The sequence below is a fragment of the Zootoca vivipara genome, chromosome 2, assembly GCF_963506605.1.
Source record: "Zootoca vivipara chromosome 2, rZooViv1.1, whole genome shotgun sequence".
Lineage (NCBI taxonomy): Eukaryota > Metazoa > Chordata > Lepidosauria > Squamata > Lacertidae > Zootoca > Zootoca vivipara.
The window spans coordinates 84,527,534-84,545,335 of NC_083277.1; the positions used below are offsets into that span (position 1 = coordinate 84,527,534).

Below are 17,802 nucleotides of genomic sequence, written 5' to 3' on the forward strand. Positions count from 1 at the left end.
GCCTGCCTCACAAAAGGCTTGATCCCTAGTGGAGACCAACCAAACCTCAGGGGCACCTGGAACCATAAGTACCCTGTCAGAGAAGCTCAGTGATCAAGGTAGAGCATAAGGCAGGCACAGGCAAACTCGGCCCTCCAGATGTTTTGGGACTACAACTCCCATCATCCCCAGCTAACAGGACCAGTGGTCAGGGATGATGGGAGCTGTAGTCCCAAAACATCTGGAGGGCCGAGTTGCCTATGCAAACATAAGGAGTCAGGTAGCTCAAGTTGTTTAAGGCTTTGTGAATCAACAAAGAAAGGGGGAGGGAATTAATGATAAAATACTAAAATATTTTAAGTATTGAAATGGAATTAGGAAAAGTATGTTATACTGAGCAGTGAGTAAGGGAGGGAAGAGAAACATCATGAAAGGGGTGGGTGGGAAGTCAACTTTTAAATTTGAATTAATTTTACATTCATTTGTTTGATTTTATTTTTTGAAAAGCAGTACAAATTAATTGGCAAAACAACAAGAACAGCAGCGGAATTACGTGTTGCCTGTATTCTGCTTCTGTGAGCAGTCTGGCCATGCCATTCTGCAGTAATTGAAGCTTCCAGACCAGATACAAGGGCAGCCCCACCTAAGGTGTATTACAGTAAATAAGCCTTCGAGTTACCAGTGGTTGGACCACTGTGGTCAGGTTGTCATGGTCTAGGAATGATTGTTGCTGGTGCCAGAGGCGGAGCTAGCTGCTCTGGCACCTGGAGCAGCGCACATGCTGTGCACCTGGGGGCAGGGCGAGTGTCCCACGGGGGCGGCGTGACGATGTCACCCCCCTCAGGGATGACACCTGGGGCAGACTGCACCCCCACACCCCCTTCCTCCATCAGTGGCTAGTGCACTAGCTGGAGCTGGTAGAAACACACACACACTTTGCCACAAAGGTCACTTGGGCCTCAAGTGAAAGAGATGGGCCACAAGGAGTACCCTTGAAAATGTATCTGTTCCTTCGGACAGCAGGGCCACCCGATCCAGGACAGGTAGTTGACCTGTCTTCCGGTCATAGTTAACCACCCACCCACAAGGCCTCCATCTTTCCAGGATTCAAGCTCAGTTTACTGACCCTCCTCCAGTCCACCACTGCATCCATGCACAAGTCCAGGACTTGCACGGTCTCTCCTTTAATCAGATGCAATGGAGAAATAGAGCTGGATATCATCAGCATACTGATGACAGCTTGCTGCCAAACTTCAACTGACTGCTCCCTTCGTCTTCGTTATAGATGTTGGGTAGCATTTGGGACAAAAAGTGCATTGTGGCCCCCCATGGTGAAAACAGCAAGGGTCCAAAGAGCACACTCCCATTGCTACTTTCTGGACATGATCCCTCAAGTAGGAACAGAGTCACTACAACACAGTGGCACTGATACCGATTCCACTTAGTAAGTCCAGAATGTTATTGAATGGTACTGGAAACCATTGAGAGATCGAACAGAAGGAGCATGGTTGCACCCCCCCCCCCATCCTCCATAAATTTATCTAGAAAAGCAATGTCCTAGTAACTAAGATATCCAAGTTTTACTCTCACGCTGGTTTATGATATTAAAGGAACAGACTGTCTTTAAGAACTGCGCCAAGATTGTCTCTAATCAACATCAGTTTTCTGGCAGGAACTTTTCTTTCCTCCAGTTTTGAGATTAGAGTAATTCTAGACAAGGAAACAGTGCTATGAAGAAGAAGAAGAAAGAGGACTCTTTTTAAAAAGAATTCAAAGGTTTGTGTGAATGTGTTTTGCAGCTGGTGTCAGTTTTGCGAGAAGTGAGTTACCTTGGGCCAAGCCAGACTGGGAAGATACCAGAGGCAGCAGCAGAAATCTTTTCTTCCAAGGAGTCCTTCCGGAAGCTGGTAGCCAACCTAGACTTGATGGTCACCTGGTACAATAAAATCCTGCTCACAGTCCTGGAGGTGGAATACCCCCTTGTACAGGACCAGTTGCAGGAGATTGATATTCAGTTGAGAGAGGCAGAAGAAACATTGAACTGGAAAACAGAAGGTAAGAAGTACCTCTGGAATAGGTTCTGTGGAACCTAGCAGGGATGAAGGTGTACAGAAAAGCAAATAAATAAAATAATTTGAGGCCCAGATTTCTCTTCCTTCATCTAGGGCAGGCATCCCCAAACTTCGGCCCTCCAGATGTTTTGGACTACAATTCCCATCTCCCCCAACCACTGGTCCTGTTAGCTAGGGATCATGGGAGTTGTAGGCCAAAACATCTGGAGGGCCGCAGTTTGGGGATGCCTGCTCTAGGCCATCTCTTGGCCCAAAGTTCTACTGATTCATTCTGGTTTAATGCTGTAAATTGCAGTCTTCTTCCTGTAGATGTACTCATGGTAGAAATGCTCTCTGGATTCTTTATGGCAATTCAGTAACCAAAGCGCTTTTAAAATTATCTGGTTTGTTTCTGGGTTGTCAATTAAATGCTTGCTGACTTTCTCTCCATTGGTGTTGAAAGGGCTTTGGGAACATGTTTCACGACTAGTTCACAGTGTGCAAGATCTTGAGCAAAGAATCCAGAAAACCAAGGATAACATTGAGGAACTTCAGAATATCATGAAAACTTGGGTCTTCCCAGTTTTTGAAAGAAAAGATGGAAAGAAAGAATCTCTGCTGTACTTAGATGGTCGACATGAACGACTGGACAAACACTATCGACTCATCACAGATTCGGGGCATAAGATCCATTTACTAATCAAGGTTGAGTTTTTTTGTTTTTTGTTTTACATAAATTATAATGTGGATTCTCCCAGGAAATGCTCTCTGCAATTATTTATTTTCCATCATTGCAGAATTGGCCATAAATGGCTAATGTCAATGGGGCTGTCTGGTTTTCCCTAGGGGCATGAATAAGTCAGACTGTTAAATTGCTATTACCTTGTTGTACATTGACATCTGCATTCAACATGTTGCTCAGCCTATACAGGCAGCGACTGTTTTAGGCATGTCCAATATGTGCAGGTATGTTGAATTCCTCCCCAGATGTTGCAAGTGGTGTATTCCAGCAAGTTGTTGGCACTAGAACTGGTATATTCTCCAAGTATTTATAAATACTAATAACCTTTTGAACTGTGAAGTCTGTGTAGCCTGAGTAAGTTGCACATAAGCTGAGGATATTAGAACGATGTAAGACAACAGGAGAAATACAAGCGACTGGTTATCACTGTCAAAAGAGCTGACCTTTTGTTAATGCTGCAATGTTGAGATCACCTTCATTTGATTGTGGCTTCTATATATTTAGGAAAACTTGAGACTATTTGCAGCAGATCCAACTTCTGATATTTGGAAAGCTTATTTGGAGCATGTGGATGAGATTGTCCTTGATGGATTCTTTAATGTCATTGAATGTTCACTGAAGTATCTTTTGGAAAACACAGGTGAACTTGTCCTTGCTCACGCAAGCTACTTATCAATTTATCTAGGGTAGGAGGGTGGTTCTGTTGCTGTTGGGATTATGTGGGAGTAGCAGAAGTAGGGTGTGTGTGTGTGTGTGTGTGTGTGTGTGTGTGTGTGTGTGTGTGTATGAGAGAGATATATATATATTAGACACAATATACAATCACTGAAAGCAAGTAAGATACTTGTCCTGTAAAAACTGCTCACCTTCCTCTGCATTTTTATTTATTTACTGTTGCATTTTAAGGATGTTGTATTCTCACCCTGGGACCCTTCACTAGAAATGCCACAAATAAATTAATTTACTTTGCTGATGACAAAAATAACACATTCAAATCAAAAAGTATGCTTCTGTCATTGCTATTATGCTGGTGTCTGTGTTTCTATATTCACTAGTAATTTCCATTGGGGAGGTTGGTAGGAACTGTCTGAAACTTAGTCCACCTTCTTATTCTGTCTTACAGATTCCAAGGCAGGCCTTGCTCCCCTCTTCAAAGTGCAGCTGGATTTGTCTGTTCCAGAGATGATATTCCGCCCTTCCTTGGATGCTGGTGCCTGTGATGGTTTTTATGATTTGGTCGAGGCTCTTGTCAATGATATATATCGAGTGTCTTCCCTGGTTCCCAGGCTTGCAGACCACAGCACTTTCTCCCATTACCAGGTCTTGCCCTTGGTCGGCTGTTGTCCTGTTTTGCATCTGGGTGATTGTTTTCAGTCCTGTTTAGTAACCTAGCTTTGTATTCCTTCTCTCTTCAGGATGACATGGAGGAGATGTCTGATCTTGCTGACATGCGCCACATCCTAATGGATCGCATCCGGAAGATGATGTCAACTTGTTGTGACTACCGCAGCTCTTTTGACCACTACTCATATCTCTACGTGGATGACAGGAAAGAATTCATGCGCCAGTTCCTGTTGTACAGCCATGTCCTCACTGCAGAGGAGATAGAGGCCCATGCTGAGGATGGCGTCCCAGAAAGCCCTCCTACACTGCAGCAGTTCAAAGAGCAGATAGACTCTTATGAGAAGGTCTATGAGGAAGTAAGATGCCTGGAGCCAGTCACTGTATTTGACAGCTGGATGAAAGTTGATGCCCACCCCTTCAAGTTGTCCCTTCTGAGTATAATTAAGAACTGGAGCTTTATGTTCAAGCAGCACCTCATTGATCATGTGACTCACAGGTATCATTGTTTCGCTGTTGCACCACTTAAATAGCCTTTAGGGTTTGTGTGATTCCTGTTTAAGGATAGAAGAAAGGCCACACAACAGTTAAGTTATTAAAGTTAGCCACTTTCAATCCCATTTTATTTTTTTTGGAAATTGTGATTCCCTTTGGCTATACAGGGTTGGCAGAACTAGAAATGACTCTTTCTTTGCTTCTTCCTGTTATTTGCTTTAGGGGTGGGAGTTGGAAACCTGCTGCCTTCTAGATGTTGCTGCACTACAATTTCCATCATCCTTGACCCGTTGGCTTTGTTGGCTGTAGCCATTGGAAGCTGGAGTCCAGCATCATTTGGAAGATCACAGGTTGCCCACTCCTGCTTGTTAGTGGTAGGGCTGCTTAATATTCACAATCCTCAACATGTTTTCAATGTATGTCCTCTTTCACTGTCTTTAGTTTGGCTGACCTTGAAGAGTTCGTAAAAGTTGCTGAGATTGGTTTGAGCAAAATGGTGGAGAGTGGAGATTATGAGGGCTTGGTGGAAGTTATGGGCCACCTATTGGCTGTTAAAGATAGACAGACCAGCACTGATGAGATGTTTGAGCCCTTGAAACAAACAATTGAATTGCTGAAGATCTATGAGCAAGAATTGCCAGGGGAAGTCTATAAGCAGCTGGAGGTAGGTGGAAACATGCTGCTAATATGCAAATGTGTGGACAGATTAAAAACTGAACTACATTCATCTGTGAACAGAGTTATCCTCAGAACACATGCTTTTTAGATATGCAGCACATGTAGGAAGATTGCTCTGATAGATGGATGATGCAAGGAACTATTGGAGGGCTGGTCTAATTCAATAATGTAAAGTTTCATTGAGATATTTTTCATTTACATGGCCCAAGCAAATTTTCAGGGAAGACTCAATCTTACAGCACTGGGGGAACTACAAAGATGTGGAACTGATCAGCATCTGGTTAGGAAGAAACCAACTCTGAGCTTTTTTCTGCAGGAAGAATAGGCTAGAAATACAATGTATGCAATGTTGTGCAAACAAACTTCCCCTCCTCCCATGCCATCCCAATCTGTTCCAGAGGATTCCCAACCCTCCAAAGAATATTTGCAGAGCACACAGGGAGAGAAGAAAGGGAAGTTTTGTTGCATAGGTGGAAGCCCCTTTCACTTGTGCATGAATACTGTTGGATACAATCCATAATACTGTATACTATTTTGGGGGGAAACGTTTTGTATGCTTGGACATTCATTTTCTATAATTTGGCTGCCTCCCAAGATACTGTTGCAAAACCTGGCACAGGGGTACTTGAAGTGAGGAGTGGGTGGGGTGGGGGTCTTTGATGTTTGGATGCTTGGCGCCATTTAGAATCAAGATGGGAGACCAAAATGTAATTTTGATGTGACTTCACCTAATATTTGGCATGACTGGTCCAAACTGACAAATTATACAATCCGTTAAAATTTTTGGTTTCTAAAAATTCTTGGGCACTGCTGTACTCTCTCACTAGTCTACTATACATTTGGTAAAGTGGTTTGTCTGTCTGTCTGTCCATTAGTTTGTTTTATATACATTCAGACACCTCTTGAGATATAATTGCCAAACTTGGCGTAAGAGTTCCCGAGGTTAGGGTGGAGCTCTTCGTTGACCTTTGGACTCTGGCTGCCATTTTGAATCACGATAGCTGACCGAAATGTGGCTTCACCTTTTTTTGGCTTAGGTTTAGCTGCCACTAAAGACATTGTTACCAAATTCGGCACAAGGGTTCCAGAGGTAAGAGTGGGGTTTTTCGTTGATGTTTGGATGCCAGGAGCCATTTTGAATAAAGATGGCAGAGCAGACAGAAACATGATTTCACCCAATTTTAGGTGTGATGGCCCCAAGCTTGCAAATTATATTATCTATTTATGAAACACAGTAGTTTTTGGTTTCTAAACAATCTCAGGCAGCGCTGAGCACTCCCAAATAGTACTTATATGAAAATAATAAATCCTAGTTGCACACCTCAGTGTGATAACATCAGGTAATAGCTCCATTGAAGTATTTGGGAAGTATTCTGGAGTAAGCAATTTGAATGTTACACCTTGAGTCTGGAGCCCTAAAGCAAACTTGCTTGGAAATAAGTACCATTGAAATCAGTGAGATTTGCTTCTGAGAAATGTGCCTAGGATTGGACAGCAAATCATTGCTGTCCATTTAATTTTGTTGCACTTCAGCTGCTGAAATGCCAATGTTTAAGCCTGTCTTGAGATGCTTTTCAAAATATTTTGTAGAGACGCTGCTGAATTTTAGCTTAGGCTCAATATGTTATTTTTATCTATTACTATTCTTGAAACACTTCTTTTCACCTATTAATGCAATATTTTATTTTTATTCAGTGTTCTTCTTGAAACATGCATGTTCACCCATTAGCATTCTAACAACTTTTAAGTGGGTTGGGGATTCAGAAGCTTCAATTGTACTAGTCTACTGAGAATGCAGGCATGGTGCTTAATAACTCAAGACCATGGCAAATACACTCCTCATCTTCATATAGGACTAAAATAATTCTTTTGGCATGTCACCAGTGGTCTCCAAATCAGGGAGGAGGGAAAGGAACAATTAGGACAATGTATTGGTTAGCAAGGGATAATGTTGCCAATTATTTCCTGGCAAAATAATTATCATGGTCTTGCTGTTGCAAAGGTAAAATTTGGTGTGTTCCAGCAGTGTGTGCACACTATACACAAACAGGCTGGAGACACGTTAGTTCAAGTTGAGATTGCTCTCCGCCAGCATCTTTCTTTGTTGTCATCTCAATTTGCTTCTAGGAGCTGCCAGAAAAATGGAGCCATGTGAAGAAGCTGGCAATAACTATGAAGCATCATGTAGCTCCTTTGCAGGGAAATGAAGTGACGGTTCTCCGCAAGAAGTGTGCTGTGTTTGATGTGGAGCAACATAAATTCAGGGAACGATTTCACCAACAGGCACCGTTCAGGTTGGAGCAGATAGCAGTGTAAAAGATGGAGGACTTGTGTGTTCATCAGTGACAGTGTTTACCTTTTCATCTCAGCTACCAAGGAAAGATAAAATCAGCCAAATAACAAAGGCCATTAATAGGACCGTTCCCTACAGTAGCATACTATTAGTATGACATCTCTTGTGCCCTTGGTGCCCAACTCTTGACTGTGAAAAACAGTAATCTTTGCTTACCCTTTTTTCAGTAGGAGCCATTGAAGAGTGAATATTTATGTATAGGTGAAACTCAGAAAATTAGAATATCGTCAAAAAGTGCATTTATTTCAATAATGCAACTTTTTTTTAATTTTAATTTTTACAAATGTTTTCTTTGGGAAATTCCACAGTAATAAAACAAAGAGTTACAATAATACAAAAATAAACATCGCTATTACATTTCATTAATTATATTCCATTTATAATTGACCTGCCGAACGACAAATAATTACAATTACAACAAATAAAGGCTTAACATATCTTGCTTTGCATGTCATGTATCTATGTCATATATTGGTTTCATCTTTTAAGTTGTGTTACTGAAATAAATGCACTTTTCGATGATATTCTAATTTTCCGAGTTTCACCTGTATGTTTAAGCCTTTTGCATGGATGGTTTGCATTGCCATTTTTTTGCACCCTACGGTGGGGTCACAAGTTTGATGCATTGTTGGTGAAAACATTGTTCTGTCCTTGACCTTTTCAAGCCATTGCTTCAATTGAAAATTCTAAGTTGATGATATAACCTGAGTTGGCCACCACCTCATCTTTGCTTTCTCAGTCAAAAACTTCTTCCTCTTCTCACCAGAAGTAGGGTTGCCATAAGTAAAGGAATAACCAAACACACGTCTGAATTAGCTCTTGTCCAAAGGAAAAAAATGAGGACATTTTGGCAAATTCAAAAATCCGGGGGTAAAATTTCTGTCCTGCCGGATTTTTTGAATTTGCCAAAATGTCCTCATTTTTTCCCTTTGGTACGAAGGGAGCACATGCGCACACAGGGACTGCTGTTCCAGGAGTGTTAAAATTGGACAAGAGCTAATTCAGACGTGTGTTCGGTTATTCCTTTACTTATTTTCAACAGATGTAGACTTTGTCATAAAAGAAAAATAAATCAAAGGAGCAAACAACATGATAGGAAATTAAAAGAATATCAGACAATAAAATGCATGCAATTAGGCTAAAACAACAATAAACTCAGAAGTCAATATGCTGGAGGGGGAAACTGTGCATCAAAAGGAGTGCTGTGATGAGGCTGAACTTCCTTATCATCAACATCAGAAAGCCCCTATCCCAGGCATCCCCAAACTCGGCCCTCCAGATGTTTTGGGACTACAACTCGCATCATCCCTAGGTAACAGGACCAGTGGTCAGGGATGATAGGAATTGTAGTCCCAAAACATCTGGAGGGCCGGGTTTGGGGATGCCTGCCCTATCCTGTGGCTCACCTACTGTGCTTAAGGTGGTGGGGGAACAGGGCCTTAGAGGATTATCTCAACAATTAAGCTGCGAGCCAACATGACACAGTGGTTAGAGTTTCTAGGCTGAGCCCACGGGGCCATACAAAGGATCCTACAGGACCAAACCATAGGGCTATCTAGGCCAGCATTTTCTCTACTGCACCCCCACCCCAGGCGCTGGCAAATATGTCCTCTTTTTTGCTCTTTAAAATATGGCAACCCTACCAGAAGGGTTGAGCAGCACAGCTCGGCTTGCTTCAGGTCATGTTAGATTATGAGAGATAGCCTCTATAGAAGCTTAATGTCACTTTTGGGTGACCTTTTAAAAATTTGCTTTTGCCTTTTATTGCCTCTCATTTTATGGTCTAGGGGATAAGATGTATGGTCCAAGGCTTATAGTCACGGCTATCTTACCCATAGGCGCTAGGGGTGTGGGGGCACCTGGGCGCCGGGCTCTCAGGGGCGCCAGGCCGAGAATCTGGGGCCCAAGAGTTGAGTCCGGGGAAGAGCCTGGCCGTTGGTCAGAGCACCGCGATGGGCTCTTCTGCTGCACGTGGCTCTGTGCCCCGAGTTCGGGGGCCGACCGAGCCAGTGAGACGCTGAGGTGGCTGGCCGGCTCCGTCCTGTGTGCCAGGGACTGGACAACCTGGGGGGGGGCGTGCCGGGTGGATCTTTGCACCTTGGCGCTGCATATGCTTAAGACAGCCCTGCTTATAGTTCTGGAATAGTTTTTGGTTGCGCCTGGAGAGAGAGAGAGTGGGAGGGGCAGCTACGTTAGGTCTGAAAGTCTGAGGGAAAGATTCAGAAATGTGTGGGCCCTCTCTTTACAATTTGCAGTTGGGTATGTCTCTTTATTTATGTTTCATTGCACACATACTTGCTAGTGTTTGGGGATCTAGTGCATTTCTAGGGAAGGAATTAGTCATGATTGAATGCAGTTTAAAACTTGCTTCCTAGGTTTGACACAACAAATCCCTACCAAATGCTGGATGCATCCCACACAGAGCTTATGCAGATGGAAGTTACCATGACCTCGATTTATGATGCAGCTGATTTGTTTGAAGTCAGTGTTCCAGAATACAAACAGCTCAAGCAGTGCCGAAGGGAAGTGCGTATTCTTAAAGAACTCTGGGATATGATCTCCATAGTGCTCTCTAGCATGAATGACTGGGAGACTACGAAATGGAGAGAGATTAACATTGAAAACATGGAGCTGGAGTGCAAGAAGTTCGCCAAAGACACGCGGAGCCTGGATAAGGAAATGAGGGCCTGGGATGCTTTCTCCGGGTTGGACAACAAAGTGAAAAACATCCTGACATCTCTGAGGGCTGTGTCAGAACTGCAGAATCCGGCCATCCGAGAGAGGCATTGGAACCAGCTGATGCAAGCCACAGGTGTGCAGTTCACCATGGATGCAGACACCACCCTGGCAGACCTGCTTAAACTCAACCTGCATAACTTTGAGGATGAGGTGAGAAGCATAGTGGACAAAGCAGTTAAAGAAATGAGCATGGAGAAGGTTGTGAAAGAGCTGAAGACAACCTGGGCCAGCATGGAATTCCAATACGAACCTCACCCCCGCACAAATGTCCCCCTGCTGAAATCTGACGAGGAGCTCATTGAGACCCTTGAAGACAACCAAGTCCAGCTGCAGAACCTGATGACATCCAAATACATTGCTTTCTTCTTAGAGGAAGTGTCTTTCTGGCAGAGAAAGTTGTCTACGGCAGACTCCGTCATTTCCATCTGGTTTGAGGTTCAGCGGACTTGGTCTCACTTGGAAAGCATATTCATTGGATCGGAAGATATCCGGGCACAACTTCCGGAGGTAATAAAAATCCTATCTGCTTTCTATAGGAAAGCACCAAGGGTGATTCTCCGTTCCCTAGGGCAGTGTTTCTCAACCTTTTTTGGGCCAAGGCACACTTGTTCCATGAAAAAAATTTCGAGGCACACCACCATTAAAAAAGTTAAAAAATTTAACTCTGTGCCGCCCTATATTGACTATATAATTATGACTGTAAGAAACACTTGCCAAAAAGATAGTAATTTGTGTCTCACTTAAGATTGTATTTTTAAAGTTTGGTTGTTAATTTAAAAGAAATAGTGAAACTTTTGTTTCATTAGTTTGATGAATAAAAATGATGTCCTTTTATGATTATGTACTCAATAAATAGGGTTTTTTTTGGGGGGGGGATTCCCTGGATGCGCACTTTAATGAAATGTGTGGCGTACACCTATGCAAAATTGTTTTGCTGGGATTCTCAACAGGAAGTGCTGTGTCATTAATCGAAATGATTTAGCCTGCCTAAAATGAAAATACGTGTTAATATTATGACAGACTTATGCTGAAGAGTTTACTTTTCATCAATAAAAGTTTAAACACACCTACACGGAGTTCATAGCCCCGCTGAGGGAGGAGGAGGAGGAGCGGACCCAGCGACACACCCGCCCTGCGGCCGCCTGCTTGGATCCCAGCCGGGTGCGCGGCGGCAGCCATGGCGGGAGAAGGGCCGCCGGTGGGAGCCGAGCACCTGCCTTGACGGCCCCTGGGCGCCCCGTGAGCTGCGCCGGGCTGCCAACGTCGGGAGAAGGAGACCTGGCTGGCAGAGTCGGGAGACCATGAGAGCGTCAGCCCTGCCCCCTCCCACACAGCGCGGACTCCGGCGGGCGCCTCGCGGCTGTCTGGAGGCCGCCGGACAACTCCCGACGTTCGGGAGAAACCGCCGGAGTCCACAGCTGCGCTTTGCGCATGCGCAAAGGACTCCCGAACGTCGGGAGCGTCAGCGTCAGCCCCTGCCCCCTCCCACACAGCGCGGCTGTGATGACGGGCACCTCAGGCGCCGCACGGCTCGGGAGTCGGGCGCAACTACCGCGGGCCCCAGACGACTGCCACGGGCGCAGCGGCTCGGCGCCCCTGGCAGCCCGGCACGTCGCGGCACACCAACCGGTGTCTCACGGCACACTACTGTGCCGCGGAACAGCGGTTGAGAAACGCTGCCCTAGGGAGCATCGACCTAAGGGAGGCTGCTTACTCAGTTGCATAATTGTTCAAGGTACTCCATGGCACTGGCTCCCAGTACAGATTATGGGAGCTGCAATTGCAAAATAGTTCCCTCTCACAGACCCCCCAAAATCATGTGTTGGACTGCTGCTGTTTATTATTTTGGGGAGAGCCCGTCTATAGGCTTAAGCTGGTTTACTAGGGCACCCTGAAACTTGTGTCATGGTTGGGGGATCTCCAATAAAGAAGTATCAGTACTCTACCCAACTGCAGTTCCCACGGTTCTTTAGTGGAGGAGTGACTTAACATGTGTTAGTGTCAGATGTTTCTGGATTGCAACTCTCACCACCCCTGATTATTGGCCCTGCTGGCTGGGGCTAATGTGAGTTTTAGTCCCATAACATATGATGGTGCCCAGCTTAGCTATCTGTTATCCCTATTTTAGCGGAAGTCACGACAGCAGAAGTGACTTAAAGGTAATATAAATAATGTACTTCACTCCTGCTAATTAAGGTGATGGAGATGAAAAGAAGTTGGTATAGCATGTTGAACCGTTGGCTAAGTTCTGTAGAAATCTCTTGTGTTAATGAGAAATGACCGGGGCCAAGAGGAGTGATGAGGCATTCAGATATGCCAGTTTATATCCTCCAGCCATGCAGGAAGGCAGAGAATACATAACAAACTTTTGGACCAGGCTTGTGACCCTAAGCTTCTTGCCCTGACTTTTACAAGGCCCCTCTGCTTCCAGGTCTCCTTTATGCCTCTCCTCCCACTCACCTCGGCCCTCCTGTCCAGAGTTCTCCACAAAGTCAGTGGGGAGAGAGCCATGGCCCCCTTGAAGGCCCCACATAGGACCCAGAGCCTTTGAATCTCAGAAATCCTCCCTTATCTGACCTCAGGCTTCTCCCTCAATCATCAGATCAACTTTCCTAGGGCACCATTCTCTACCCAAATTTAAACTGGCTGCACCTAGCTGCCTGGCTACTGAAAGGGGATATACTGAAGCTGGGGATATATATGAAAAGGCAGCAGGACCTCCTGTCTTTCTTGTCTTCCATAGCATTCCAAGCGTTTTGAAGGAATTGATGTTGATTTCAAAGAGCTGGCATATGATGCTGAAAGAACCCCAAATGTAGTGGAAGCAACCAACAAGCCTGGCCTTTATGAGCAACTGGAAGATATCCAAAGCAGGTAGGTAGGACTCGCATGGCAGAAGCTTTTGAAATGCTATTCCTGGTTAGGAATGGATTCCTTTTGCATGTGTGTAATGGATAATCATAAATGTTCTACATCTCTTTAAGAGCCATTTTGAGGACATCAAATTGATGAATTACACAGAATGAGCAAAGTTAACAGACAAATTACATGAAAAGGGCACTAGTGACTTTAAAAAAGAATGGGAACCCTTTACAGTTTACTTACAGAAACAAAAAAAGAGATGGACTCAATGGCAGGCTTTGAATAAACATTCACAACTTTATTTAAGTAGAAAAGATGAAAGATAGCAATAACATGTATTGTTATTTAACATGCAGAAAATAACAAGTAATGTAATAAACCAGAAAGGGAAGATGAGGGAAGTCAATGGGAGGGTGGGGATTGTAAAATATAAAGTTTGGATAATTGTATTTGTAATTTGTTATAATAAAGAAACCCAATAAAAATGTATTTTAAAAAAGCCATTTTGAGGACATTCAGGCTGTTTCACATGTTATACAGTAGTACCCCGCAAGACGAACGCCTCACACAATGAAAAAATCGCAAAACGAAAGCGTTTTGCGATTTTTTTGGATGACTTGTTCTATGGCTGTGCCATAGAAAACTTTGCAAAACGAAAGTCCCACCCACCTCGTGCTTCCTCCGCCCACCATCGCCCGGAGCCCGGCTGCCTCGCGCTTCCGCCGCCCGCCATCGCCCAGCTTCGAGCAGCCGGATCCCCCCTCACTCACCTTAAGCCTGCCTCCCTGCGCTTGAACAGGCTGTCTGTCTGCTTGGGCGGGAGGGTCCGGCTGCTGGGGAAGGAGGGAGGGAGCCTCTCCCTGGCCCTCCTCCTGCTTCCCCCTCCCCAGAGCCTTAAGAACTTCCGGAGCGGCCATGGCGGGTGAGTCGGCGCCTTTTTTTGCACACCCCCCCATAGGAATGCATTGATTAAATTTCACTGCATTCCTATGGGAAACCGCACTTCGCAAGATGAAATTATCGCAACACGAAACAACTCATGGAACGAATTAATTTCGTCTTGCAAGGTACCACTGTATTCTGAAACTGTGCTCTTAAAATGTGCAGTGGCGCTGCCAGAAAGTAATATGTGTGTGCAATAATCTCAAGCAGTCCACTGTGAGCATATTAAAGGTGCATATGCCAGCCAAGAGGGATTGGTTGTGGCTCTGATGTGCACAGGTGGCAGAAAACACATATTTGTAACACATGAAAGCAGTGAAGCTTCTCCAAAAAGTGTCTCCCCTCCCAAAGTTAGCGAGACAAAGTATGTGCTTCTTCTAAAGGTATGTTTGGTTTTTCTTTGTTTTCTGCACTTTTATATACGTTGAGCACATTCTTTTGTGCTTGTTTTTGCCAGGTTGTCTTTGTGTGAGAAAGCTTTGGCGGAGTATTTGGACACCAAGCGGTTGGCATTTCCTAGGTTTTACTTTATTTCCTCTGCCGACTTACTGGATATTCTTTCGAATGGCACCAACCCACAGCTGGTAAGACACCTCAGCTTGCTTTTCTACCAATGGAAATGGCTTTTTTTTGGGGGGGGGGGTAGAATGTGCTTGATTCAACTGTGAGGTACTTGCTGTAGAAAGGAGACACTGTTCTACCAGTGCTTTGTTTGTGACCTTGACCATAAAGCCTCCTTTCGAGAAGCAGCAAGTCTTTGAAACACCACTAGATGGCAGCATCTACATCCTGTACTCCTGGTTTTTATAGAACTCTGTCAGTACTGTACATTCTTTTCACAAAAGGAGAGAAGCAAAGGGCTTACCCAGGTGTCAGAATTCTTGCAGATGAAGGGTTTTACTGAGTGTTGGGCACAAAGATTCAACTGACTAATACTTGCAAGCCTCACAGGAACTCTGCCGATCTTTCTGCTGATTGATGCCAGTCCAGACTGAAGTAGCAGGATCAACATATCAAAGTCCAATGCAGAAATTACACTGTGATTCCCTCATCCCCACTTTTTTTTGAGTGCCTCTTCCTTGGCATTGCTTTCTCATGCTCTTTTAAGGTGGGGTAGGAAGCGCTTCTGCCTGGACAAGAATAAGGAATTCACAGAGATTGAAAGAGAGCTTTAAGGTTGTTTTTTGTTTGTTTGTTTGTTTAAAGAACCCTCCGGACGTAATGGAGGGGTGGGGTGGGGGGAACCCGTGGCCCTTCAGAATGGTTGTTCCCATTTATTTACTTTAAAGGAATTTTTGCACGAATACATATGTGCAACGTACAGCAATACAAAACATGAAGGAGCGTCTCCACCCCCATTGTTCTGCCCAGACACTGAGGTCCAGCACCGAGGGCCTTCTGGCGGTTCCCTTGCGAGAAGACAAGTTGCAGGGAACCAGGCAGAGGGCCTTCTCGGTAGTGGCGCCCGCCCTGTGGAACGCCCTCCCATCAGATGTCAAAGAGAAAAACAGCTACCAGATTTTTAGAAGACATCTGAAGGCAGCCCTGTTTAGGGAGGCTTTTAATGTTTAATAGATCATTGTATTTTATTTTTCTGTTGGAAGCTGCCCAGAGTGGCTTGGGAAACCCAGGCAGATGGGCGGGGTATAAATAATAAATTATTATTATTATTATTATTATTATTATTATTATTATTAAAGTAGCAAGAAATAGACAGGATGGTCAAGAGCTGGTTTGTGACTTGTTTGCTATGTGTTAACCTGCAGGTCCATCCAGTTTCGGAGTGGCGTTTTTCAGATTGTTTTTTTTAAAAAAAATAAGCATTCTTTAAAAACACAACACGGTTTTATTGAAGAGGAAACAAATAATAATTTTGAAACAGTTAAAGTACAGGGTAACTTGCAGCATAAGCTGATTTCACTTACGTGATTGCAACTTTACACGGGCAGCAGGAAAATAAGAGAGTAGGGGGTACCTGCTGTAGAAGGAGCTTTTAAAGCCCTTTGCCTTGCTTATGGGGCTCTGGGACACTCCGAGAACCCTTCCGTGTACTTCCCAGAGGTGGTCAGGGCAAGGCCTGCTTCATAAAGGTAGGGATGGTGGGAGAGGTGGTGGTTCCAGGGGTTTCCTGGCTTTATGCAATTTTGAGTTTATTCGTGGACCTTCAGAACCGAACCCTCACATAGGCTATGAGTTACCTGTACTTACAGGATGTTCCAAGGGCTGCTTGTCTTCTTTCGATTTAACAATTTATAACGGCTCATTGCAAAATGCTGTCTCTTCTTGGAGAATTACACAGAGCAGAAGATGGCTTCTCCCTTTGTATTGATGGAGTGTACATATATCCGTGAAGTTCATCCGATGACATTCTTGCCCCCTGAACTAATAATAATAATAATAATAATAATAATTAATAATAATACAACACTGTCCCCACACCCCTTGGCCTTTTCTTCCATGCTTGCTGTGTTTTACTGATGATGGTTGCCTCTGTCCCTGCAGGCCGTGACTCTCCTCCTGTCATATAGAAATGTATATTTAATATGCAGAACACACAAAGTAGAAACCCATTGGAAGGTATATGTCAGGGGGACTCCCTACAGGGAGCCTTCCCCCATCATCCTGACCAGCACTTCGCACAGCGACAGCGCTAGCAGCGGGTCAGGGGAAAGCGGAATGAAAGGCAGAAGGCTCAGCAAGGCATCAGTGCCCTGGCAACGCTCTGGGGAACAGACAGTGGAGGAAGGGCTCAGAGAGCCCCTGCACCACTCTGACCATCTAGGGGAGGAGGGATGGCTCAGGGAGTCGTCGGAGCCCAGGCACCGTCCCAGCCAGCAAGGGGAAGAAGGGACACCGCTCCTTCCGGCGCCCGAATTGAGGCGCGTGCCCAAACACAGGGCGAAGGGGCGGTGTTTCGGAGTGCCCAGGTTATTAGGCTGGCCCCGAAGCTGACGGGTGCCATTGCTGGGTTCTGAGAGTGACTAGGTGGTCATGTTTTCTGCTATCTCTGCACTGTAAATAGCATGCACAATAAAACCTTTAAAGACACAACGGACTGGAGCGTTTTTACTCGGGAGTAGCCGCAACAACTCCCGGACAGTATAGGACAGGCATCCCCAAACTTGGCCCTCATGATGTTTTGTGACTACAACTCCCATCACCCCTAGCTAACAGGACCAGTGGCCAGGGATGATGGGAATTGTAGTCCCAAAACATCTGGAGGGCCGAGTTTGGGGATGCCTGGTATAGGAGGACATACAGGTGGTAAGGAACTCCAATGATGCCAATCCAATCACTGCTTCCACTCCTGGCAAATGACCTGCCAGTTACATTTATGCTGGCATCTCTGGCTACCCAGAACATCTCTGGCTACAGCCAGAACATATTTGAGAATTCAGAGAGCTGAGACTCATGCTTCTTTCAAGCGCTATGAATGTCTCTTCTGCTTAGCACAGGTGTGGGGATCTTTTTCAGCCAAAGCACCACACACTCTAGAAGGCAGCCTTTCAGAGGCTGCATTCCAGTGGCGGATAGGGGCCAGAGGAGAAAAGGTGGGTGTGGCAAGGGATGCGATTCTTACTTTTGTACAGTAGGCTACATTGTAAAAGTCAAGAGTTTCT

General features: G+C 44.9%; 1 protein-coding gene across 2 annotated transcripts in view; it reads left to right on the forward strand.

Annotated features, from left to right (window-relative positions):
• Positions 1–17,802, forward strand: part of DNAH9 (dynein axonemal heavy chain 9) — a 196,784-nt gene that overhangs the window by 15,712 nt on the left and 163,270 nt on the right. For both annotated transcript variants that reach the window (XM_035104728.2, XM_060271783.1), the window contains exons 13-22: positions 1,779–2,034; positions 2,494–2,735; positions 3,277–3,412; positions 3,896–4,092; positions 4,188–4,612; positions 5,050–5,272; positions 7,414–7,580; positions 10,015–10,885; positions 13,122–13,252; positions 14,640–14,766. In XM_035104728.2, the coding sequence (XP_034960619.2) occupies positions 1,779–2,034; positions 2,494–2,735; positions 3,277–3,412; positions 3,896–4,092; positions 4,188–4,612; positions 5,050–5,272; positions 7,414–7,580; positions 10,015–10,885; positions 13,122–13,252; positions 14,640–14,766 (2,775 nt within the window). The remainder of the gene's footprint in view (positions 1–1,778; positions 2,035–2,493; positions 2,736–3,276; positions 3,413–3,895; positions 4,093–4,187; positions 4,613–5,049; positions 5,273–7,413; positions 7,581–10,014; positions 10,886–13,121; positions 13,253–14,639; positions 14,767–17,802) is intronic.